This window comes from Hylobates moloch, unplaced genomic scaffold (genome assembly GCF_009828535.3).
Source record: "Hylobates moloch isolate HMO894 unplaced genomic scaffold, HMol_V3 SCAFFOLD_20, whole genome shotgun sequence".
Taxonomy (NCBI): Eukaryota; Metazoa; Chordata; class Mammalia; order Primates; family Hylobatidae; genus Hylobates; species Hylobates moloch.
The window spans coordinates 33,480,027-33,505,763 of NW_026652295.1; the positions used below are offsets into that span (position 1 = coordinate 33,480,027).

Genomic DNA, 25,737 nt, shown 5'->3' on the forward strand with positions numbered 1-25,737 from the left:
TGATTTTTTTTTTTTCCTCCTGTGTTTGGGATTGTGTATTGTACACTTTCTTCTGTCATTGGTATTTACTCTTAGGGAGCGTGGGATTTTTTAAATAGACTTGGTTTTTTTAGAGTTGTATTTGTTGATGTTGTTGTTTCTTTTCTTTTCCCCCTCCCCTCCCCTCTCCTTCTTTTCTTTTCTTTTTTCTCTTTTCTTTTCTCTTTCCTTTCATTTTCTTTCCCTTCCCTTCCCTTTCCCTTCCCTTCCTTTTCCCCTTCCTTTTCCTTTCCCCTTTCCCCTTTCCATTTCCTTTTCCTTTCCTTTCCTTTCCTTTCTCTCCCTCTGTTGGCCAGGCTGGAGTGTAGTAGTACAGTCAAAGCTCACTATAACCTTTAACTCCTGGGCTCAGGGCCTACTCCCACCTCGGCCTCCCAAGTAGCTAGGAATACAGGTGTGCATCACCATGCCTAGCTAATTTTGATATGCGGTCTTGCTCCTTTGCCCAGGCTAGTCTTGAACTCTTGGGCTCAAGTGATCATCCTGCCTTGACCTCCCAAAGTGCTAGGATTACAGGTGTGAGCCACTGCATCCGGCCTACAGCAGTTTTAGGTTTATAGAAAAATTGCTCAAAAAGTACAGAGAGTTCCTGGATACTTCTTCTCTCTCCCACTCACACAGTTTCCCCTATTATTATTAACACCTTGCCTGTGTGATACTAACATCTTTAATGTGTGGTACATTTGTTATAATTGATGAGCCAATATTGATATGTTATTAACTAGCGTTCATTAGGGCTCACTCTGTGTGTTATATAGTTCCATGGATTTTGACAAATGTGTAATGTCATATATCTACCATTATAGTATTAAATGTCATACAAAATAATTTCACTGCCCAAAGAATGCCCTGTGCTCCATCTATTCACCTGTCTTCCCTCCCCATTGAACCCATGGCAGGCACTGATCTTTTTACCATCTCTATAGTTTTGCTTTTACTGAAATATCTAGTTGGAATCATACAGTATGGAGCCTTTCCATCCTGGCTTCTTTCACCTAACAATATGCATTTAAGATTTCTCGAAGTCTTTTTATAGCTTTGATACTTTATTTCTTTTTATCCCTGGATAATAAGCCCATTGTATGAAGGACATCTTGGTTGCTTCCAAGTTTTGGCAGTTATGAATAGAGCTGCTATAAACATTTGTGTGCAAGTTTTGGTGTAGACATAAGCTCATTTGGGTAAATACCCAGGAGCACAATTACTGAATCATATGGTAAGCATATATTTAGCTTTGTAAGAAACTGCCAAACTGTCTTTTAAAGTGGACATATAGGCCAGGTGCGGTGGCTCACGCCTGTAATCCCAGCACTTTGGGAGGCCAAGACGGGCAGATCATGAGGTCAGGAGATCGAGACCATCCTGGCTAACACGGTGAAACCCCGTCTCTACTAAAAATACAAAAACAAAATTAGCCGGGCGTGGTGGTGAGTGCCTGTAGTCCCAGCTACTCAGGAGGCCAAGGCAGGAGAATGGCATGAACCTGGGAGGCAGAGCTTGCAGTGAACTGAGATCACGCCACTGCACTCCAGCCTGGGCGACAGAGCGAGACGCCGTCTCAAAAAAAAAAAAAAGTGGACATATTATTTTGTACTCCCACCCAGCAATGAATGAGAGGTCCTGTTGCTCCATATCCTCACTGTCATTTGGTGTTATGTTTTGGATTTTAGCCATTCAAATAGATATTTAGTGATATCTTATTGTAGTTTTAACTTGCATTCCCCTAAATGACGTTTGAATTCGATATTGAGTGAGTGTCTTTTCATATGCTTATTTGCCACCTGTTCATCTTCTTTGGTGAGGTGTCTGTTCAGATCTTTTAAATTAGGTTATTTTCTTATTGTTGAGTTTTATGAGTTCTTGGTATACAGTTTTTACTCAGTATCCATGGGGGACTGGTTCCGGGACTCTCCTGCATATACCAAAATCTGTGCATACCCAAGTTTCTCAGTCAGCCCCACAGAATCCGCACATATGAAATGATGGCCCTCTGAATATGCAGGTTTTCCATCTGCAAATACGGTTTCATTGAAAAAAAATCTGCGTGAAAGTGAATTCATACAGCTCAAACCTGTGTTGTTCAAGGGTCAGCTGTATTTTGGATATATATCCTTTATCAGATATGTATTTTACAAAGATTTTCTCCCAGTCTGTGGCTTGTCTTTTCATTCTCTTGTTTTTCACAGAGCAGAAGTTTTTAATTTTAGTAAGTCCAGCTTATCAGTGTTTTCATGGATCATGAAAGTTGGTGTTGTACCTAAACAGTCATCATCAATCTCAAGTTCACCTAGGTTTTCTCTTGTATTATCTTCTAGAAGTTTTATAATTTTGCATTTTACATTAAGATCTATGATCTATTTTATTTTATTTTATTATTTGAAACAGAGTCTTACTCTGTCACCCAGGCTGGAATGCAGTTGGGAGAACACAGCTTACTGCAGCCTTGACCTCCCAGGCTCAAGTGATTCTTCTGCCTCAGCCTCCCAAGTAGCTGGGACTACAGGCATGCACCACCACACCTGGCTAATTTTTTTTTTTTTTTTTTTTTTTTTGAGACGGAGTCTTGCTCTGTCGCCCAGGCTGGAGTGCAGTGGCGCAATCTCGGCTCACTGCAAGCTCCGCCTCCCAGGTTCATGCCATTCTCCTGCCTCAGCCTCTCCGAGTAGCTGGGACTACAGGCGCCCGCCACCACGCCCGGCTAATTTTTTGTATTTTTAATAGAGACAGGGTTTCACCGTGGTCTCGATATCCTGACCTCGTGATCCGCCTGCCTCGGCCTCCCAAAGTGCTGGGATTACAAGCGTGAGCCACCGCGCCCGGCCTACACCTGGCTAATTTTTAAAAATATTTTGTAGAAATGGAGTCTCCCACTGTTGCCCAGGCTGGTCTCAAACTCCTGGGCTCAAGCAATCTTCTTGCCTTGGCTGCCCACAGTGCTGGGATTACAGGTGTGAGCCACTGCACCTGACCTTGATTTATTTTAAGTGAATTTTTATGAAAGGTATAAGGTCTGTGTCTAGATTCACTTTTTTGCATGTGATTTCCAGTTGTTCCAGTACCAACTGTTGCAAAGACCATCTTACCTCCACTAAATTGGCCTTTGCTCCTTTGTCAAAGATCAGTTGACTATATTTGTGTGGGTTGCTTTCTGGGCTCTCTATTCTGTTCCACTAATTTATTTGTTCACCCATAACACACTGTCTTCATCACTATAGCTTTATACTGGCATACCTCATCTTTTATTGTGCATTGTAGACACTGAGTTTATTTTTACAAAGTGAAAGTTGTGGCAACTGTACACTGATTATTAATTATTGATTTAATTTCTTTAATATATATAGACCTATTCAGATAATCTGTTCTTCCTTGGATGAAATTTGGTGGGATTGGCTTTCAATGAATTGGTTCATTTCATATAGGTTGTCAAATTCATGAGCATATATTTGGCTATAATATTTCTTCATTATCCTTTTAATATCTATGGGATCTGTAGTGATGTCTTCTCTTTTTCTTTTTGATATTAGTAATTTGTGTCTTCTCTCTGTCTCCTCCTCTCTTTATTTTTATTTATTTATTTATTTTTTTGAGACAGAGTCTCACTCTGTCCCCCAGGCTGGAGTGCAGTGGCACGATCTCGGCTCACTGTAACCTCCACCTCCCAGGTTCAAGCAGTTCTCCTGCCTCAGCCTCCTGAGTAGCTGGGACTACAGGCGTGGGCCACCACGCCCAGCTAATTTTTATATTTTTAGTAGAGGTAGGGTTTCACCGTGTTGGCTGGGGTGGTCTTGAACTACTGACCTCAGGTTATCCACCTGCCTTGGCCTCCCAAAGTGCTGGAATTACAGGCATGAGCCACCGTGCCCGGCCTCTCTCTCTTTTTACAAAATTTTGGGGCTGGGCACAATGGCTTATACCTATAATCCCAGCACTTTGGGAGGCCAAGGTGGGCAGATCACTTGAGGCTAGGAGTTCAAGACCAGCCCGGCCAATATGGTGAAACCCTGTCTCTACTAAAAATATAAATATTAGCCGAGCATGGTGGTGTGTGCCTTTAGTCCCAGCTACTCGGGAGGCTGAGGCGGGAGAATTGCTTGAACCCAGGAGGCGGAGGTTGCAGTGAGCCAAGATTGTGCCACTGCGTTCCATTCTGGGCGACAGAGCGAAACTCTGTCTTAAAAAAAAAAAATTGGGTTAGTCTGGCTAGATGTTTATCAATTTCATTGATTTTTTAAAGAGAACCAGCTTGGAAGTGGGGTTTTCATTCATGTTATAGTTTATAACCATAATGTCTTGGCTTTGAGTCAGTCCCTAAATTTTCACCAGTAATTGCTGTACCTGCATATGCACAAAGGTGTAAGTATTAGGAGCTAATACAGAAATATCATTACAACTTTTTAGAGTCCATAGACTTTCTAAGGCTTTCATTATCAACAGAATAGTTATATGAACCAACAGTTAGTTAAATCTAGCAGACCATCAATTGAGGTAGGTGTTGAATAGGAAAGACTAGTATCGATTTAGCAGTCAGGCAGAAAGTGTTTGCATGCTGGCTTCTCATGCTAACTCTGTGTTCTTGCACAAGTGACTTCACCTTTCTGAGCATGTTAAAATTTGTAAAATGCAAATTCTTATTTTACTATTTGGTATGAAAAGTAGAGTTAATATATATTAAATATTAGGTGTCTAGTATGATACTTAATACATAGTATAGTAGACTTTTTTTTTTTTTTTTTGAGATGGGGTCTCACTCTGTCATCCAGGCTGGAGTGCAGTGGCGCGATCTCAGCTCACTACAACCTCCACCTCCCAGGTTCAAGTGATTCTCCTGTCTCAGCCTCTCGAGTAGCTTGAGACTACAGGTGCCCGCCACCATGCCTGACTAATTTTTGTATTTTTAGTAGAGATGTGGTTTCACTATGTTGGGCAGGCTGGTCTCGAACTCCTGACCTCAAGTGATCTGCCTGTCTTGGCCTTCCGAAGTGCTGGGATTACAGGCGTGAGCCACCATGCCCAGCCTACACATAGTAGACTCTCTGTTGCGTCTCTTGTGCTTCTGAAATAGAATATCTATTAGACTCATTAAAGAATCTCTGAATTTTTTCATCCACCAGGCCATTAGGAGGTGATAGGACTTTCCTCTTGTTCTGTGATATATGAAGCTGTATTTCTTCCCATATAGAATTTTGATTGTTGCAAATGGCTGCCTCTTGTAAATTTAAAATCTGGAAAACAAAAAGCTGTTTATGGGAAAGCCCTCTAGTTCGAGAACTGGTTGCCTTTATGCCCTCAGGGTCAAGACTCTTACTCCTCAGTTGGGAGATGTTACACATAGCATCGCATTGCCTTTTAGCCAGGTGTTTTTCTAGGTTCTTAGTCATCTCAAGTGAGTACTTATTTTTAGAACTACTCTAAGGACAGGGTATCGGGTGCCTTTTGAGAAAACTAGAAAAAGAATTTGGCAAATATAGCAAATTTGGGAGGTTGATTAAATACAGATCTCAGTAGAGGTCCTGAGACAGGCTCTGGGATTAAACTAAATTTAAACATATTACAATTAGAGACAAAGAAAGTGAGAAAAACCTGGACTTAGTTAAAATCGAAGTTTTTTTTTTCTTTTATGCTTCTAAGTTCTAGGGTACATGTGCACAATGTGCAGGTTTGTTACATATGTATACATGTGCCATGTTGGTTTGCTGCACCCATTAACTCATCATTTAGGTGTTTTTTTTTTTTTAATGTTCCAAAGTAATGTGCTTTGTTCAGCCATTTTCAGTAACAGAAGTTGCAACTAAGTGGCCACAGCGCTTATTACTAAATTATGGAGAAACAACCGTTTAAAAATTAGTTTAAGCAGAAAAGCTTTAAGGCAGCAAAATTTGATCTGTATAACCTCTAAGTATATATTTTCAGAAATAAAATGTTTCCTTCAAGGACTGAATATAACTTTTAGAAAAGAAATAATCTGCTTGGGGAAGCCACTTTGGCTACATAGAACTAAAGCAGAGAGGAGGTGGCCAGTAAAAGGATTCTGAGAAGAGGGTAGCTCCTCGTATCCTGGCTCTCTTGATTCAAAGTAAATAATGGCATTTGAGTAAGAAGTCTTTGCCATGAACTAAGTGCCAGGCAGGCCTGAGCTTAGCCCCAGTTGAGGGGTTACTTGCTGTTCATCAGTCCCCTCAAAGTGCTCTAGCTTCCTTTGCAAAAACCCTGTAAACATAACCTCACCCCCATTCCTTTCATCTAACCTCAAGCATACCAAAAACCATTCCTCACACCCAGATTTAGAGACTTACCCAATAGGAAAATGATTCTGAGCTGTGACAAGTAAACAAAACAACTGTTTTATCAGTCCGCTAGACTGAATGTTCAGGGCTCTTGGTAGGTCACTTCATAAAGAGAAGTAAGGGAAGAAAAGCAGGGAAGATGATCAGAGAAGAGCTGAGGACAAGTGTCATCCGAGGAAGTCAAGAGGATTCATCCCGGGCGTGGTGTAGTGACAAGAACATTTCACTGGGAGACAGGAGGCGTCGGTTCCAGTCTGGCTCAGCCATTTACTGTCCTTTCTCCTGACTGTGTCAGTTTCCTCATCCGTAAAGGTTTTGGACAAGATGGTTTTAGGCGTGGGGTTAGTGCGATGAATAAGACAAGAATGTTTCTGATAAAGGAAACAAGCTTGTTGTAAACAAATAAAATGTAGTATTGTAAATGTTTTAAGTAGGAGTCTGTAAAGAAGAGCTGTGGATATAGTTAACTCAGTGGGGCTTTGAAGAATGCTTGAGATTTCACAAAGATTAAGATGGGGGAAAGCAGAGAGAACAGCATGTACCAAGAGACGGATGGTGCATAGCTGACCCCCAGGGTATGTATAAGAGTGGGGAGGGTGATGGAGCCAGACGGATACCTGGGGTTAGATGTAGAGGTCCTTACTGCACGTCAGGCTAAGAAGTTTTTCCCATTGGTAAGAGAGAGCTCCAAAGCTCTTAAGTAGAAGGAGAACCTGATTAGTTAGCATTTAAAAAGTAGAATAGTGACAGCATCATAGAGAATGTTTTTTGTTTTTTTTTCCATGGAGGAAGAGACTTTAGGCAGTCAAGATCATTTTCGAGGTTATTTCAAGAGTAAGGCAGTGACTTTGGAAATAGGAAGGGACAAATTTATGAGCTGTTCTAGGATATAAAATAAATATCTGGGATTTAGTGACCCTCAAATTGACCCATTCACTTCCCCTAACCTCAGCCATGTCTGGGTTAGGTAGGAATACATAACTGTTAGGTACAATTCGTACAATGTCTTCTAAAGTCCACTAGCCTTTGAAATCACTGAGCCATTTGGTTCCTTCCCCTGGGGATGGGTACTGAAGTTGTGTGAGCAAGCTTGTTCTTAGCCTCTTTAATTGAAGAGCTCCATTCAGAAGCAGTGGGGAGTAATTGATGTTCATCCTATAGAGGCTGAAAAAATCAAGGACCACAGGAAGCTTTTTATAAAGGAGGCCAAACCCAGAAATAAATTTTCTCCAGAACTCCTTCTTAAAAGGATTCTTAAATCTCATAACCAGAACCCTTTCTCTCTCTCGACTAGATCTGGCTTCACTTTTAAAAAGTGTTTGTGTGTATGTTGTTAAAGAAAAAATTACTTCTGACACTTCTTAAAATGGTTCAGTCCTTGAACCCAGGAGCTTGAGGTTACAGTGAGCTATGATTATGCTACTGCACCCTAACCTGGGTGACAGTGGGACCCTGTCTCTTAAAACAACAAACAAAAAAAGGCAAGGAAGACGTTTTTCTGTTTTTTTCTTTTTTTTTTCTTTTTCTTTTTTTTTTTTTTTTTTTTTTTTTTGAGACAGAGTCTTGCTCTGTCGCCCAGGCTGGAGCACAGTGGTGCAATCTCGGCTTGCTGGAACCTCCATCTCCCTGGTTCAAGTGATTCGCCTGCCTCAGCCTCCCTCAGGTAGCTGGGATTACAGGCACCCGCCACCATGCCCAGCTAATTTTTATATTTTTAGTAGAGACGGGGTTTCACCATGTTGGCCAGGCTGGTCTTGAATTCCTGACCTCAGGTGATCTGCCCGCCTCAGCCTCCCAAAGTGTTGGGATTAAAGGTGTGAGCCACTGCGCCTGGCCAGGAAGACGTTTTTCAAGACTATTACAATAAGAGAGAACGAGATCCGGCTTAACTCCAAATATGACAAGGGCAAGTGGGGATTGATAGCCAAGGAGCAAGGTGAAGGGGTCAGTGGATGGAAAGCGACTTAAAGGAACCATCAAGGCTAGGGGGATTCTGGCTAAACTGACCTGACAGGATTCTTGCTGAAGGCAGGCCAAAGACTTAGACATCAACAGTGGAGGATGAGGAACTTGATCAGATAGCAAGGATGGGGGTGGGTGGTGGATGAGGCTGGTTGCGGGGACTCAAACTTACTTAGCAGGATTCTTGCTAAAACCGGGCTGGGCAGGTGAAAGATAGAAGGTGAGGTGGCATGGAGGCAAGGTCAGGCCCTAGAGGGCTTTGAGGAGCCTGACTGAAGTTTGGTCAAGCAGAGTCTTTGCCAGTGTGTGTTTTATTACAAAAGTAATATATGCCTCACCTCCAGAACTAATTTGTCGTCAAAGCTTGGTATGTAGCCTTCCATATGTTAGTATAAGCTTAGAAAAATACTCTGTTCCTACAGAAATGAGATCATACTGTACATACTGTTATGCAGCTGCATTTTCCACGTCTTAGATCTTCAGTATTTTTCATGTCAGGACACATACACTGGTCTCAGTCTTTAGAATGCCTTGCCTCGTTTTATAGATTATTTACAAAAATTGTAAACTGGAAGTAATTTATATTTTATATTTTAAATTATTTATGTTCATTACTTTAAATTATATTATAAATTATATTTATATTTTAAATTCCAGTTTATAACTTTTTAACATACATAATCCCATTTGTTCCATAAAATGATCCTCTAAGGGTGGGGATAGGGCAGGTAATATTTCCATTTTACATAGAGGTTGCATGATTTATTAGAGACTTTGCAGCTAATATGTGTCAAGTCCAGGATTCACACGTGTCAGTTGCATGTGTGAAAACAATTTTAGATCTTTGACATTCAGCTTACATATAAACCACATGTGGAATACTGTTTTTGTCTGTGGTGCTTTGGGACTTTTAGGAAATATATGTGGTGTATATAGGACCTAGACACTGATAATAAGTTTCATTTGAGATGTTTATCCCTTTTAAGTGTATTATTAATTTCTATATTGAAAATTCTTGTCATTTTAATGTCCCCAAAACAACAAAATAATCAACTTAAGTATTAAGATTAAATGAATTCAGTCAGTTTGTAGCAATACTTTCGATACTTACCTTAAGTAACAGACCTTATCAGCTAATTGGATTTCTGGAAATGTTAATGGAAGTCTCTCAGTTAACTACCTCTACTCATGTCCCTCTGGGACTCATTTCCTCCTAGAACATCACGCCTCTCTTTCTCAATATTCTTTATTGGTTTCCTGGGACCCTGGAGAGAAAGAAAAGGTAAGACAGGATGAATCCTCATCCTGAGGTGGGGCGGAAATGAAAGAATATGAGCTGTGGAGAGTTCACCTTATTCAGGAATGAGAAAAACAGCAAGGAAAAAAGCCATTTCTCAAGAAGCTATATATGGCATGGTGGTGAAGATTTTGAGTTAAACCCAATGTCACCCTTTCTAGCTCTGCGACCCTGGGTAAGTTATTTCCGTCCATACTTGTCAATTTCCTAGGGTTTCCTTATAGAGTTCTTATGAGAAGTAAATAGTGGGTTATCTAATCCACTTAATGTATACTTGGCCCATAGTAAACATTTAATCAATGTTAGCTATTATTTCTAAGCTTTTTAGATGCAGAGTTCCAAGAAAGGAGTCTGAAAGTCTGGATCCAGTAAAATGACCATATAATGTATTGTTCAGGCCAGGATGCTGTTAACAATTGTGGGACAACAGATATAAGCCAGTATTTATGATTTCCCTAATGGGGGAGGCATCTGTGCCCCCAAAACTCTTGACTGATTAAGGCAACTTTCCTTCCTACCTCAGCCCAATTAAGCTAAGCCTCTGGACTTTGACAAGCCAGGGAGCAAATCATTCTTAAAAACTCTTTGACAGATAGACAAATACACACTCACTCACTCACTAAATCACAAAAGAAACTTTGCTTTTTCTTTCTAGGTGACATGTCTTAAAGTAATATGAGTCTATACAAATTTTACTAAATATTTGTGCAGTATTGTTTACCCAAGAAATAACTTCAGAGAAGATATTTAAGTTCTTTTTTTTTTTTTTTTTTTTTCCCCAAGACGGAATCTCACTCTGTCGCCCAGGCTGGAGTGCAGTGGCACCATCTCAGCTTATTGTAACCTCCACCTCCTGGGTTCAAGTGATTCTCCTGCCTCAGCCTCCTGAGTAGCTGGGATTACAGACTCATACCACCACACCCAGCTAACTTTTGTATTTTTAGTAGAGATGGGGTTTCTCCATGTTGGCCAGGCTGGTCTCGAACTCCTGACCTCAGGTGATCCACCCATCCTGGGGATTACAGGTGTGAGCCACCATGGCCCAGCCTAAGTTCTTATAAGTAGTTTCCGCCATTTAAAAACAATAATTTTGACACATCTTAAATAGTTAGGTCTCCTCATGCCTTTAGGTGTAGATTTTTCTTACCTGTTGAGTTCTCAGTATGTGCCAGGTGCAGTGCCTAATTGGTGGTGCGGATATAATGGCAAACAAAACATACTTGAATCTGCCCCTAAGTTGCTTGTGGTCCAGTGAGAAAGGCAATCAAATAATGAAAAATGCAGAGCTCTAAACTGAGATTGTTGTAATGAAGGCAAAGTACAAGGAGTTCTACAGGAAGTTCTTGAAGAGCCTGACCTGGCCTGGGAAGGTGAGGAAGAAGTTCCCTGAGGAGAGTTTTGCTCAACACTGAATATCAATTAAAAAGGCAAGGTGGGTTGGGGGGCTGGGGAAGAGGCAGAAAGGAGCTTGGTCTTCTAGGAAAGAAGGCTCTGTATGTGGAATGCAGAAAACTGGGAAATGTCTGTTTTTTTTAAAAATCAACCAGGCTCCACTGTGATCCCACACTCTTCCCACTGTTTGCATTGCCCTTGCTTCCCTTTTTCTTGCTAATGGCATTCCATTCATCCATCATCACTTTACAGTATAATTTTTTGTTTTCATGTCTCTGACATCCTTTAGGACAGGGACTTGGTCTTATTCATTCATTGTAAGATATTTAGAATAGCACAACAACCTTTCCTCTTCTTTTTCCCTCTCCCCATAGTGCCAGGTACTTACTGTGTGCTTGCTACTTGGGAAGGGGGCACAAGACAGGCACAGTGCCTGTTGTCATGGAGCATGCACTGTAATGATTGTTTTACTCGTTGAGTAAATACGCTGAATGACTCACCCTTAGAACCAGAATTGTGGACTCTGGAGGCCATTTTCATAGAGTTTCAGCAGTTCTGTGCCTTCTTTACAGTTGTGCAACAGAAACAATCAATGCTCAAGTGTTAAGAAGCCACTAATAAAGTAAGTTGAATTAAATAAGATAAAGGCCCCCCAAATAATAGTGAAGGCACTGGAGATCGTGAAGGCACTTGTAAAAATATAATGTATATGTTAATCCTCATGAATACATCCTAATTATAGCAGAGAACTCTTGTAGTGTTGTCCACTTTGTGGGGGTGTGTTTCTCTGGCTGTCCTGTCCGTGTTCATATTGGAATGACAATTTCACACTGTACTCATTCATGTGCTGTTCACTATCCACCTTTCTGTTATGGGGATTGAGAGGGAGCCGGTGTCTCACTTGCCCAGTATAGCAATAACTTATAATAATCCTTAGAGCAAATGTACAAGGAGGTTTCAAACAATTCGTCATTGCTCTTGGGAAACCTATGGATTTGTGTGTGCGTGTGTGTGTGTGGTATTGTGTGTGGTATGGTGTGTGTGCATTCAAATTGCGGAGAAGAAACAGAAGGGCTTAGAACAGAATAGTGAGAAGAGCAACATTAGATATAACTGCTGTGTTTATCCTGAAGATTATTGTCCTTGGCAGGATAGAAGAAGGAACTCCTTGCTGGCTTTGTGGAACAAGGAGGCCATCCTTCCAAGTTTCTCGTGTGACTTGTGTCACATGTGCAATTAAAATGGTCACCTTTCTTGCTTGTGTCTCTCTTAAGAGGGAATAAACTTTTCAAAGTCACTGCTTTGCAGAACATGCTTAAACACAAAACCCCAAGGTTCCCAGAATTACAGATTTCATAGTTGACAAGGGCCTGCCCACCTGTCACGTAGCGTCAGTATCCTTTCTGCATCAGTCCCACTGGAAGGCCGTTTGTGCACACCTGATTCCTTTCCTGGGAAAGCAGCCATTTCCAGTTCTTGGTGCTTTCTTCTTCTGGTGTTTCCTCCATATTTCTAATTGTTAGGCTTATGCTGTTATTTCTTTATTTTAAAATTTTAAACATCCTCTATTAGTCACTGTTAGCCTTCTTACACTCTCTGTCCACTGCCTCCGCCTTCATCCTTCAAGTATATCACAGTTTTAGTTACATCAGTATTAAATGCTTATGTTTATGTTATTATGACTATTAGTATTATTTAACTGCTGAGCCACTTATACTATAATTCTATTTTTTTCTTGTACAATTAATTAATTTTCTTCCTGTTGATTTTTCTGAGTTTTCTTTTTTCTTTTCTTTTTTTTTTTGAGACAGAGTCTGGCTCTGTCACCCAGGCTGGAGTGCAGTGGTGTGATCTTGGCTCACTGTGACCTCCACCTCCCAGGTTCAAGCAATTCTCCTGCCTCAGCCCCCCAAGTAGCTGGGATTATAGGTGCCCACCACCACACCCAGCTAATTTTTGTATTTTTAGTAGAGATGGGGTTTCTCCATGTTGGCCAGGCTGGTCTCCAACTCATGACCTCAGGTGATCCACCCACCTCAGCCTCCCAAAGTGCTGGGATTACAGGCGTGAGCCACCATGCCCGGCCATTTTCTGAGTTTTCTATGTCCAGCTTACTCTTACTTCCCAAATCACAACTATAATTTTTAAGTATTCTTTTTTTACATCCTAGGCAGATACATCAGTTGATCATGTTAGTTTCGTTTTCTCCCGCAGATGCCCCCCTGGATTCCCAGCATTCTCCAGATATGGTCTCTAGGCCTGCTGTGTAGCTGATTCCCTTCACCCTGTTTCCTGGATACCCGTCTTCCTCTTTCTCGGTTTGCTCATTTGTTTGGTAGAGCACATCCTCCAGTCATTTCCTGATAGAAGAGTGTGTGGGAGGTAAAGTTTGAGACCCTGCATGTCTAAAAATATCCATTCTCTTTTTATACTTGACTGATTGGAAGTCATTTCACCTCAGAATTTTGAAAGCATTTCTTCTTTGTCTTATGGCTTCCAGAGGTGCTATTGAAAATGCTGGTGGCGCTTAATTCTTTGTATGCAAGCTGTTTTTTTACTCTCAAACTGTGTTCTCTTTATCCCATTTATTATAAAATTTCACAGTGTGACTTTTAAAAATTTCTTATTCATTGTACTGAGCACAGGATGGACTCATATGCAGAAGTTCAAGGAAAATTTCTGAAATTATTTATTTGATGATCTTTTTTTCTCTCTTCTGGAAATCTTGGTCCTCGAATTTTATCTTTCCTATTTCCAACTTCTTTTTTTTTTTTTTTTTTTGAGACGGAGTCTCGCTTTTTCACCCAGGCTGGAGTGCAGTGGCTCAATCTCGGCTCACTGCAAGCTCTGCCTCCCGGGTTCACGCCATTCTCCTGCCTCAGCCTCTCCGAGTAGCTGGGACTACAGGCGCCCGCCACCACGCCCGGCTAATTTTTTGTATTTTTTAGTGGAGACGGGGTTTCACCATGGTCTCGATCTCCTGACCTCGTGATCCGCCCACCTCGGCCTCCCAAAGTGCTGGGATTACAAGCGTGAGCCACCGCGCCCGGCCTCCTATTTCCAACTTCTATCTTTGGTTCACTTTCTGAGAGATTACTCAACTTTATCTTCTGGATCATTATTTATGTTTTTATTTATGTTATTATTTTTAATTTCCAAGAACTTTTCACTGATCCTGGTTTTTGTCTTTTGTCTTTTTTGTTTTGTTTTGTTTTGTTTTTTGATCCTGTTCTTCTGTGATAATAGGTTTTTATTTTTGAGGTCGTATTTGGCTCTTGTCTCATTTCTTTGAGTCATTTTTTTCTGTTTATTTTGTGCTCTGTCTTTTCATGTTAAAGTCTTCTCCTCAAATGTCTAGCAATCCTTGGTTGTCACTTGTGTTAAAGCGTGAGACACTAAAAAGCTGATTGGATGTTCTGTATAGAGGTGGGAAGAGATTGTCAAGGATAGGCTTTATATTAATATTATATAGGGTTATGGGGCAGGAGCCCCCCTGTTTTGTTGGGAAATCCGCCAAAACCATCATCTGTTGAACTTTTGTGTGGTATCATTTATTTTCTCCAGGAAAGAATTACTCAACTTTTCTGTGTGGGGATGGGAGTGGAGCTCCCATTCCAGCATTCTGGAAGCCAAGTGGGTTAAGGGGTGCTGGGATCTCATCATTCAAGATAGAGACTTTCATTCAGGGCCTCTGATTTCAGTACAGTTCCTTCCCCTACCTTCTGCTGTTCCTGATATTCCTGGGTCTAGATCCAAGCTGGTTCTTACAGAATAAATCAGCCCTCTCCTGTGTAGGTAGAGTAGTAGTAGTCCCTGGTTGTCCTGGATGTGACAGCAGACCTGGTGGTCTTAACACCTCTTTATACAGAATTTGTATTAAGTCCCAGTTTTCAGCCCCTTCCTGTCCCTGGCCTCCTCTGCCACCTGGTGCCTCTAATCCCTGAGCCTTCCCGAGGGTGACTGTGTGAATTGGCATCCCCTTCACAGGCTGCAGAGATTCACTTTCTCAGCTCTACTAACTTACTTACTTTTTATCTTTCAAAAAGGATCAACATTTTATGTTCATTTATCTTCTGCTGTTCCTTTCGCCCTTTTTGTTTGTTTTTACTCTGGTTTTAATAGGCTTCAGGAGGGAGCAGAAATAAAAGTACATGCTCAGTTTATTAACTGAACTCTTTTGGCACTGTTGTGGGGCTTCTGTGTCTGACTGTTTCATGTCTGTGTGTTTTGTCTTCTCTTGAAGATTACAAGCTTCTCTGACAGTGAGGATGGTTTCATAGACTCCTTGTATCTCTCCTTTTACCCTCAACTGTTAAGTATGTAGAAAGCATTTTAGGAAGGATGTGTCAAATTCATTTGAGTAAGATGAAATCTTTTCTAAATTAGACTGATTTGAGAGAATGTTTCCTTGTGTTGGAAAACTGCCAGCCCTTCCTGAGGTTCAGAGATAAATCTCACTTTGCAACGATAACCGAAAGAAGAAAACATTGAAAGCTTTTGGCAGAAAAAGGCTGATGAGACAAAACTCCTGTTTAGACCTTATGATTTAATGAAGAATTGTTGGAGAGCTGCCTAGGACCTCTCTTCCCCCTCAAGTTTATTGCTCCCTCTTTACAGGGTCTGTAATCCAGAAGGCCTTTATCTGACTTGATGCTTTGAGTCATTGACCTCCTGAGAACTAATGCGGGAGGAGACCCACAGAGATGCACGTTGTTTTCTCTAAACATTCAGTGTCAAGGGACTGGAGAAACTGGAAGGAACATGCACTAAGTCAGATGTGGAATTTTGTTTCCGTTCTCATGTAATCAACTATATGACAATCAGCAAGTCATTTGAACTTCAATTTTCTTACCTGTAAAATGGAAATACCGGTATCTGTTTTCCTTCTTCATAGTATGCCTGTAAGTATGGGTACCATGCATGCAAATGCATATAAACATTTAGACATTGTCATTTTAAGTTATTTGGTGTGTAACCATGGTACAAACAAGGATGGGCTTTATATAACATAGGATTATGGGTTCCAGACCCTCATATCGACCTACTGACCAGACATCTACATATGGGAGTCAAAATTCATTTCAGCCTCAACAAATTCAGAATAAAACTCCCTCCTGCTCCCTTCTCTTCTCCCCTACCTCACGTCACCACAATCACAAAACAAAGCAACCCTGGTTTTCCCCCAGAATTCTCACTACTCACTGAGTAGCCTGATTCAAACAGCTGCCAGTGCACCCCAACCTGCATTTGACAAGGTCCTGTCTTTTCTATTGAATCTATCCTTTTTTCTCTGTCCTCTTTACACTGCATGAAGGTGTTTACTTCATGCCTGAATTACTAACTTCACCTAGGCTCCCTGGATGTAGTCACACACTTCTCTTAGTGTATCATTTACACACCCGCTCAGCATAATGATGAAAAAAAATTCTGAAATATGTCAGGCCATCACAACAGTATAGTGAATAACAAATGGACCATCTGAGTACCCGCCTCCCAGCTGTCAACAGAAGGAGTTTTCTAAAACAGCCATCTGATTATTCCCCACTTGAATCTCTTCAGTGGCATACACGACCCTTTCTGATTTGACTCTGCCGGCCTGTTCAACCTAGCATTCACCATCCTTCCACTTGTATGCTCCAACCACTCGTAGTTACTTGCAGGTGTCCCACTTTGCTGAGACTACTCAGGGGACAGTGAATTTGGATGTTGCCGCTTCGTTTCTGCCTGGCTGCTTCCTCCTAAACTTTAAGGCTCAACTTAAGTATCTCCTCTTCTGTAAAACCTCCTGTTCCCATTTCCCTTAAGCCAGTTTGTGTACTTCCTTCCCAGAATGTCACACACTGTGTAGTATTGTCATTTGTTTACTGGTCTGACTTCCTCACTGAACTCAAGGGTAGGGACTGTCCAGCGCTGTGGCATCAACATTTATTGGATTGAACTGGATTGGACACTTTTCTGGCCCATTGAGATACCACTACTTGTCTGTGTAAAGTAAGCAATAAAGTAGCTGGGCTACCACATGAATCATGTTTACTGCCAGCTAAGGCCACTTAGAGTATCACTCGGTCCAGAAATCTGATCTCACGCACATGAAAGGGGCCTGAGCACTTTGGTTCTAACTTATCTTTCTTCCATCTCTGTGTTTTATGTACAGACATCTCAGATGCAGCGTTCTTGTATGTCCCATCAAGAGATTGTTGTCATTCTTAATGGATATAAATGTAGTAGGTTTGTTATACTGCATAGAGACCATGTCACACTTGGGTAATGTTGGTTCAGGGTTGGCAAGAATCTGATCTGGCAAGAGGGAATGAGCAGATTGCTGAAAACTGAATGTTAGAAGTTGCACCCTGGTGGCCCTGGGCCAATTCCTTACATAGTGCTCTGTTCTTGGAAACATGAGGGATTTCCCCAAAGGACTTATAATATATGCTATGAATGAGCAGGATAAATAAGTCACTGCAGCTCAGGATCAGATAGGATAAATGTTGTGGTGAAGGTGCAGTGGATGATCTGGAAGATCTGAGAAGGGTGAAATTAATATCAGCCAGTGCAATCAGGAAAGGTGTTGAGGATCAGGGGACATTTGAGTTGGGCCACTTTCTATACTCAACAGAATAAATATCCCATTTGTCTGCTTTTGTGATTCTTATTTGATTTCGCAGAGACTTTAAGCAATTTTACCTCACGTTTTTGCCTGAGTTTTGCTAGGTCTGAAGAGTAGTAAGTAAATTTAGCTATGAGTGTTGATGGATTTTTGAAATCAGGTAGGAGGAACCCTGATTCTCTGTTAAGAGACTTAGTTTCTGATCACCTCAGTTTAGGCTTTAGAGCCTGTGCCTCCCCTTGTTTTGAAAGTGCTCCCCTTTCCTTCAAGTGTGGACTTTATGTCCTCCTCCATTTTCTACCCCTGGCAGTGAGCACTAGTAGGTGCTCAGCGGATGCCTGTGGAACTGAACTGAACTCGATGTCCTTGTAATGTCCTCTGGCATCTCTGTGGGCGGAGCTCCCTGCTACTACCCTCTCCAGCCACAGGTCAGGCATGCTCCTTCCCAGGGCTCCTGTGTTTGATGCTACTCTGCCTGTCTACCTCAGACCCCCTCACAGCTCTTTACTTTATTCAGATCTCTTCTCAAAGGTCACCTTCTTAGGTCTTTTCTGATGACCTTATCTCAAATATCACTCATTTCCTTTTTATCCCCTTCCTTTGCTGCCTCTGCTTCCTTTGCTCACTTTTGGCCCTTAGCACCTCATAGGCGTCATAGGATCTCTATTTTTTTGCTTATTCGCTCACTCTCTCCCTCTCCCTAGAAATCAAGCTCCATGAGGGCAGACTTTGTCTTTTTCCATCTGCATCTGCAGCCCCTAGAAGGTGCACTTCATGTGTCTGTTGAGTACATGCGTGAGTAGCTCCATAAACAAGACCTCATTTGGCACCTTCACCAAATAGAGTGGGCTGTTTCTATTCATCAAAACCTCCAAATCCAGCACAGTGCCCGGCATGTCTACACATACAGTCAGTTTTTAAAGGAATGGAGAGAGGCCTTTGAGGGGGGATCCAAAAGCCACAGGGCCTCACCAGTCATATTCTTCCATGCCCTCCACAGTGCTTTAGATGCCATCCCAAAACATAGGTGCCGCCGAGGTGCGTAGGGCAAGGCTTGCTTCAGCATCATGTGAAAGCTTTTTTGACATGCTAGGCCTCTCAATACTATTATACTTGCTCAAGCTTCTAGAAGTTTCCATGAATGATTTAAGTCCTGGGGAGCCCATCACAGTAGACTTTACAAATGCAGAGACAGTAGTGTGGAAAATCAAGTCAATTGTCCAAGGTCAAAAAATGACAAGTGGCAGAGGTGAGTTTTGAAGTCAGGTCGGCTAACCGCAGATCCCAAGCTCCTAACTTAGGTTCCATATCTTCATCACGCAGCCTTGCTGTGACTGCTCCAGGACCCATTAAGATCAGTCTGAGCATTTGTCCTGTAAGTCAAGGGCAGTTATTGCATTTCTGCACAATCTTTACAGGTTAAACTTTGCTTAGGAATCTCCTAGGCTGTGTTCAAAGTTGTTTTCTCTGGTTCCTGGTGCGTTATATGCTGCTTTTGTTTGTCTGTGAGCAGCCCTTTGGTGCTTACAGTTTTAGAAAACCTAATAGGACAGCTGTGATAGGGAGGAAGACCTAGATTGTAAATAACTCTTTTCTTGAGCTGCCAAAAAGGAAGAAACTTGGGTGGAGGGGGATGTTACTACCATCCTGTCTGAAGCTGAAATTCCAAACAAGGAGATTATAGTTCTCCATTTTCATTTAGATTTTGTTTAATATGTTCCCCAGTCCCCAAAACTTCTAGATGGGCTTTTGGAAGAGAAGGTAGAGAAAAAGAAGGAAAAAAGGCCTCTGGTTGGAAACGTTGCTGCTTTTTGCAGTGAAGTTACTATCTTTTTTCCTTTTATTTTCTAATTGTTTTGAGGGAGTTTCAGTGCTGACATAGGATGTCCAAACTTAATCACCTTTAAACCAGTCATGGAGGCAAAAGTTAGAAAACGATGAAAGGCTTGCTTCATCCTGCCTTTTTGTTAAGACCAAAGGCACTTTAAATCTTAGTTTCAGGGTTCTTTGGGGACACGAACTGAGAGGGCTGAGATAGTTGAGTTCTAATAGAACTAAATTAGTAGCTGATAGGCCCGCACTCTCAGCCGCTTTAACCAGCCTTGGTATTTCCGCTTTCTCAGCTCCTCTTAATTATTCTAGTCATCTTGCTGCTGAATTATGTCCACTACATATTCACTTCATGTTGTCGTTCCAATTAGATCAGACAGTCCTTGTTTGGCCAAATGCCATGAGCTCCATCAAAGAGAGTTTTTGATCTGCCACTGATTTGGTATGTGATTTGGGGCAAATAATTTGTTTTTAGATTCTTAGTGTCACCTGTGCTATAATGATGATATTTTCTCTTGTGTGGCAATTTGAAAATAAGTGTGACAATGGTACCTCACAGATTTTCCAGATCCATGTGACTTGTCATCACCCTGATCCATTGTCAGGCATAGTCATATACTTTTTGGTTTGAAAAATGAGGTCATTGTACAAATGTGTTAAAGAGATTTAATTGCATTTAGCTCCTTGTTTAGAAAGTGCTGTAGAAGTTCAGGCTTAGTAAAGGATGGGGTATCACGATGTCCCTCAGGCTCCTCACCTTGTCTTCACCGTCCTTAGTTGGCAATGAACAAATAGCCTAGATATCAAAATACATGTATCTTGCTTTTTAAAAATTTATTTTTAATTGACAAAAACTTTATATATTTGTTGTATACATTATGATGTTTTAAAATAGCTATACGTTATAGAGTGGCTAAATTGAGCTAATTAACACATGTATTACCTCACATATCATTTTTATGGTGAGAAAACTTAAAAACCAACTCTTGGCCAGGCGCAGTGGCTCATGCCTGTAATCCCAGCACTTTGGGAGGCCAAGGCAGGCGAATCACTAGGTCAGGAGATCAAGACCATCCTGGCTAACATGGTGAAACCCCATCTCTACTAAAAATACAAAAAAAATTAGCCAGGCATGGTGTCATGCGCCTGTAGTCCCAGCTACTCAGGAGGCTGAGGCAGGAGACTCGCTTGAACCCGGGAGGCAGAGGTTGCAATGAGCCGAGATCTCACCATTGCGCTCCAGCCTGGGCTTCAGAGCGAGACTCTGTCTCAAAAACAAAACAAAACAAAACAAAACAAAACAAAACAAACAAACAAAAACACCAACTCTCTTAGTGCTTTTTTCTTTCTTTCCTTCTTTTTTTTTTCTCTTTTGAGATGGGGTCTTGCTCTGTCACCCAGGCTGGAAAACAATGGCACGATCTCAGCTCACTGCAACCTCTGCCTCCCAGGTTCAAGCAATTCTCCTGCCTCAGCCTCCTGAGTAGCTGGGATTACAGGCATGCGCTACCACACCCAGCTAATTTTTGTATTTTTAGTAGAGATGGGATTTCGCCTTGTTGGCCAGGCTGGTCTCGAACTCCTGTCCACAGGTGATCTGCCTGCCTCAGACTCCCAAAGTACTGGGATTACAGGCATGAGCCGCCACACCCGGCTGCTATTTTTAAGATTATAATACATTGTTATTAAGTATTATTGCCTTATTGTACAGTAAATCTCTTGAATTTATCCCTCCTGACTGAAATTCTGTTCCTTTGACCAACATCTCCCCAACATCACCCCCTCCAGCTCCTGGTAACCACCATTCTACGCTCTGCTTCTGTGAGTTCAACATTTTTAGATTCCATATGTGAGTGAAATCATACGGTATTTGTCTTTTTGTGCCTGGCTTATTTTATTACCATAATGTCCTCTAGGTTGATAAATGTTATTACAAATGACAGGATTTTCCTTCCTTTCCTAAGGAAAGTATGTCATTGTTTATATATACCACATCTTCTTTATTCATTTGTCCATTGATGGACAGGTAGGTTGATTCCATATCTCAGCTACTGTGAGTAATGCTGCAATGAGCATGGAAGTGCGGATGTTTCTTCTATGTACTGATTTTATTCCCTTTGGATATACCCAGTAGTACAATTGCTGGTTCGTATGGTAGTTTTATTTTTAATTTTCTGAGGAACTTCGCACTGTTTTCTATAAATGGCTGTACTAATTTTTGTTTTTACCAACAGTGTGCAAGGGTGCTCTTTTCTCTACATCCTTGCTAACACTTACCTTTTGTCTTTTCGATAATAGCCATTCTAATAGGTGTGAGGTGATTTTGGTTTTAATTTGCATTTCTCTAATGACTAGTGATGTAGAGCATTTTTTTATATACCTATTGGCCATTTGTATGTCTTCTTTTGAGAAATGTCTTTTCAGATCTTTTGCCCAGTGTTTCAATCAGATTATTTGCTTTCTTGCTATTGAGTTGTTTTGAGTTCTTTATATATTTTGGATATTAACCTCTTAACAGATGTATGGTTTGCAGATATTTCCTCCTATTCCCTAAGTGGTCTTTTTACTGTGCTGGCAGTTTCCTTTGCTGTACAGAATCCCACTTTTCCTACTTAAAATTTATCTTATGATTCTAAACCTAATATCTACATGTTCATTAAAGTGGCTTGTCACCCATATACAACTGTGTTTTATTAACATTTTGACTTTCTTTTGTCTTCTTTTCCTTGCGCATAGATGATTCCCCTTTTCTTTTACAATATTATTATAAAAGCACTATGTGAATAGATTCTCACTGTAAGTGTTTTAAACTGTGGTAGAGTACAGAGCGCAATAGGAGAGTCTCTCTTCATCATCTGCAGTGCTCCCTAACACACAAATTTCCTTCCCCAGAGGTGAGCACAGGCAGCATTTGGTGAGTGCTCTTCCACTCACCATCCATTTACAGCGGTGTGTATTATACAATGACTTCTTTTGTCACTTTCTTATAACACGGTATATCTTGGGAAATCTTCCCATGTCAGGACTTAAAGGTCCAATTTGTTTTCTTTCCTTTGTTATTACTGTTGTGGTTGATGGTTACGTAGTATTTTATTTTAGGAGCATACCTAATATTTTACTGCTTGCTTATGGATAGACATTAAGTTTTTAGTTGTTAACTCTTACAATGAAGCAATCCTGTACCAGCATGTGTCTTTGTGCACATGTATAAGTATTTCTGTTGAGTAGTTGCCTGGAAGTGGAATTGCTGGCTCAAAGTGAATCCTATTTTTGGTTTTGATCGATGGTGCCAAATTGTCTTCCCAAAGGAATTTACCAGTTTAAACTCATACCAGTGGTGTTTAAGAGTGCTTGTTTTCCTAATATTTAGAAACACTTGATAATGTCATTATGTTCATTTTTGTCAATGAATGTTTTAATTTGCATTCTTCTAGATTGTGTCTCTATAGATCTGACCTTGTCTACTTTCTGCCTTTTAGTAATTCCTCAACATTGCTGGTTACTTGATGGTGTCTTTTAAAATTTTCTTGGTGTGAATCTGTTTATCTGTCTATAGCTCTCTATCTGTGTAGGGTGGGATATCTCTTCTGTCACTTCAGAGAACTTTAGGCAGGAGGTAGAGTAAACTTGTGCACTTAATCTACTCTCCTGATAAATTTCATGCTTTCTGAGCTATGACTATATAGTATTTACAATTTTGTTTCTTTTTTCTCCGTAACATTATAATCTTTTTTCATCTTATTACATAGCAATGTAACTGGTATATGATATTCTACTCTGTGTCTGTACTGTAGTTATAATAATTTGTCTGTTGATGCCTATTGCTAAAATCTTACTTTACTTTATTATTTATTTATTTTGAGATCAAGTCTCACTCTGTCGCCTAGGCTGGAGTGCAGTGGCACGATCTTGGCTCACTGCAGTGTCCGCATTCCAGGTTCAAGCAGTTCTCCTGTCTCAGCCTCCCGAGTAGCTAGGACTACAGGTGCACACCACCATGCCTGGCTAATTTTTGTATTTTCAGTAGAGACGGGTTTCCCTGTGTTGGTCAGGCTGGTCTCAAACTCCTGACTTCAGGTGATCCACCCGCCTTGGCCTCCCAAAATGCTGGGATTACAGGTGTGAGCCACCGTACCCGGCCAAAATTTTATAAATAATATTGCTTCCAACACTGAGCATGAAGGCTCTGGGCTCAGATGGCTTTACTGGTGATTCTTTATAATTTTAGTGCTCTGTCATTGTCTTTTTTTTTTTTTTTTTTTTTTGAGATGGAGTTTCTCTCTGTCTCTCAGGCTGGAGTGCAGTGGTGTGATCTTGGCTCACTGCAACCTCTGACTCCCGGATTCAAGCAATTCTTCTGCCTCAGCCTCCCGAGTAGCTGGGATTATAGGTGCATGCCACCACACCCAGCTAATTTTTGTATTTTTGGTAGAGGGCTTCACCTTCTACTAAACAGGGTTTCACCACGTTGAGCAGGCTGGTGTCAAACTTCTGGCCTCAACTGATCTGCCCACCTCAGCTTCCCAAAGTGCTAGGATTATAAGCGTGAGCCACCGCACCTGGCCTGTGTCATTGATTCTTCAGTATGGAAATAAGTAGACAGCTGCCCAGCTGACCTGTGACTTTAACCTAACACTGATACCATTCAGTAACAGTGGCACAAAAAGCAAGAACTTTAAATCAGTCTCAATTATGAATATAGATCCTAAATAATCTACTCTCAAGTAGCTGCTCTCAAGTAGAATTTACCAATAAGGTCATAAAGGAAATGGCCAATTAAGTTTACTCCAAGAATGGCTTAATATTAAGAAACCTATTGATAACATAGTAGGTTGTTAAATGTGAAAAACTATTATCTCCTTAGATGCAGAAAATACATTTAACCAACTATCTCTAGTAACACTTTTTGGGGAATAAACAAGTTTGCCCTCTACTACTTGATATTCTTTTAGAAGCTCTAGCCAATGCAGTAAGGTTTGCAGAAACAGAAATAAGAACTAAGGCTTTTAGGATTATTTGATATTATTTTAGAAGCTCTGGTCAATGCAGTAAGGCCAATGCAGAAACAGAAATAAGAACAAAGGCTTTGAGGATTAAGTAAGGTAACATTTCAACTTCCCTTCTATGGTATTTTTAAGTCAGATAAGACACTCCGATTACAGATTCTGTTATTTTTTTTAATTAATAAGACATATTTACAAAGGAAAGGCAAAATCATCTCTTGCATCTTAAGACACGTCTCCTGTGCTTTTTTGACCTTGATCCTTGCTCATTGGCTCGTCTTGATTATCTGATCTGTGTTGAGGTCTCTCTCAAACCTTCAGTCACCAGCACAGGAGTGAGTGCTCAATACCTGTGACTGGCGGAGTGCTTTGGTTCTGTCTTTGATGACCTTTCAATGAGCTGTTTTTGCAATCCTGGGAGTACTAGAATAACAAACTCTTAAGCAATGACACTGTTGTCTTGACACTTGACTCTGTTCAGCAAACCATTGCAGTGTACCCTCAGTGCTATGCATCTCTGCAGTGTATAGCTGCTGTATGTTATCAGGAGTCATTTGGAAGTAACTGATCTGGTTGAACACCACACAGAAATCTTTACTAATTAGCTAGCTATCTCTAACTTTGGTTCGTGACTTCAGTCTGTGAAATCTGTGTCTCTCTCTCTTTTTTTTTCTCCCTGATAGCATGTGGAGAGGGCCAAATGTGAACTGTGTTGACAGCACTGGCTACACACCCCTGCACCATGCTGCTTTGAATGGCCATAAGTAAGTATCAATGTACTACATCCCTGCCTTCACCCTTCAGAACCCAGGCCTTCACGTTGCCTTTTCATTTCCTAGAAAAGTTTACTAGCTGAGCTTAGTGGCTCATGCATGTAATCCCACCACTTTGGGAGGCCGAGGTGGGAGGATCACATGAAGCTGAGTTTGAGAGCAGCCTGGGCAACAAAGCAAGCCTCTATCTCCACAAAAAGAAAAAAAAATTTTTTTTAATTAACCAGGCATGGTAGCATGCCTGAAGTCCTAGCTACTCAGGAGGCTAAGGCAGGAGGATTGCTTAAGCCCAGGAGTTTGAGGCTGCAGAGAGCTATGATTGTGCCATTGCATTCCAGCCTGGGTGACAGAGCAACCCTATCTCTAAAAAACAAAAACAAAACAATGGTTTGCTAAGCCGTGGCACTGAGAAACACAGAAAAACAAACCTAAGTTCAGTTCATTCAGAATTTCTGTGTCTTTCTTTCATGTAAAATTTAAACATCCTTCCCCACACTACCCACCAAAAAATCTTTAGCCGAGAGTTAAGTTTTACCTTTTCTTCTGCTTT

At 41.1% G+C, this 25,737-nt stretch overlaps 1 protein-coding gene across 5 annotated transcripts in view; it reads left to right on the forward strand.

The window, feature by feature from the left end:
* Positions 1-25,737, forward strand: part of ANKS1A (ankyrin repeat and sterile alpha motif domain containing 1A) — a 207,592-nt gene that overhangs the window by 50,835 nt on the left and 131,020 nt on the right. For all 5 annotated transcript variants that reach the window (XM_032141614.2, XM_058432144.1, XM_058432145.1 and 2 more), the window contains exon 2: positions 25,098-25,178. In XM_032141614.2, coding sequence (XP_031997505.1) covers positions 25,098-25,178 — 81 coding nt within the window. The remainder of the gene's footprint in view (positions 1-25,097; positions 25,179-25,737) is intronic.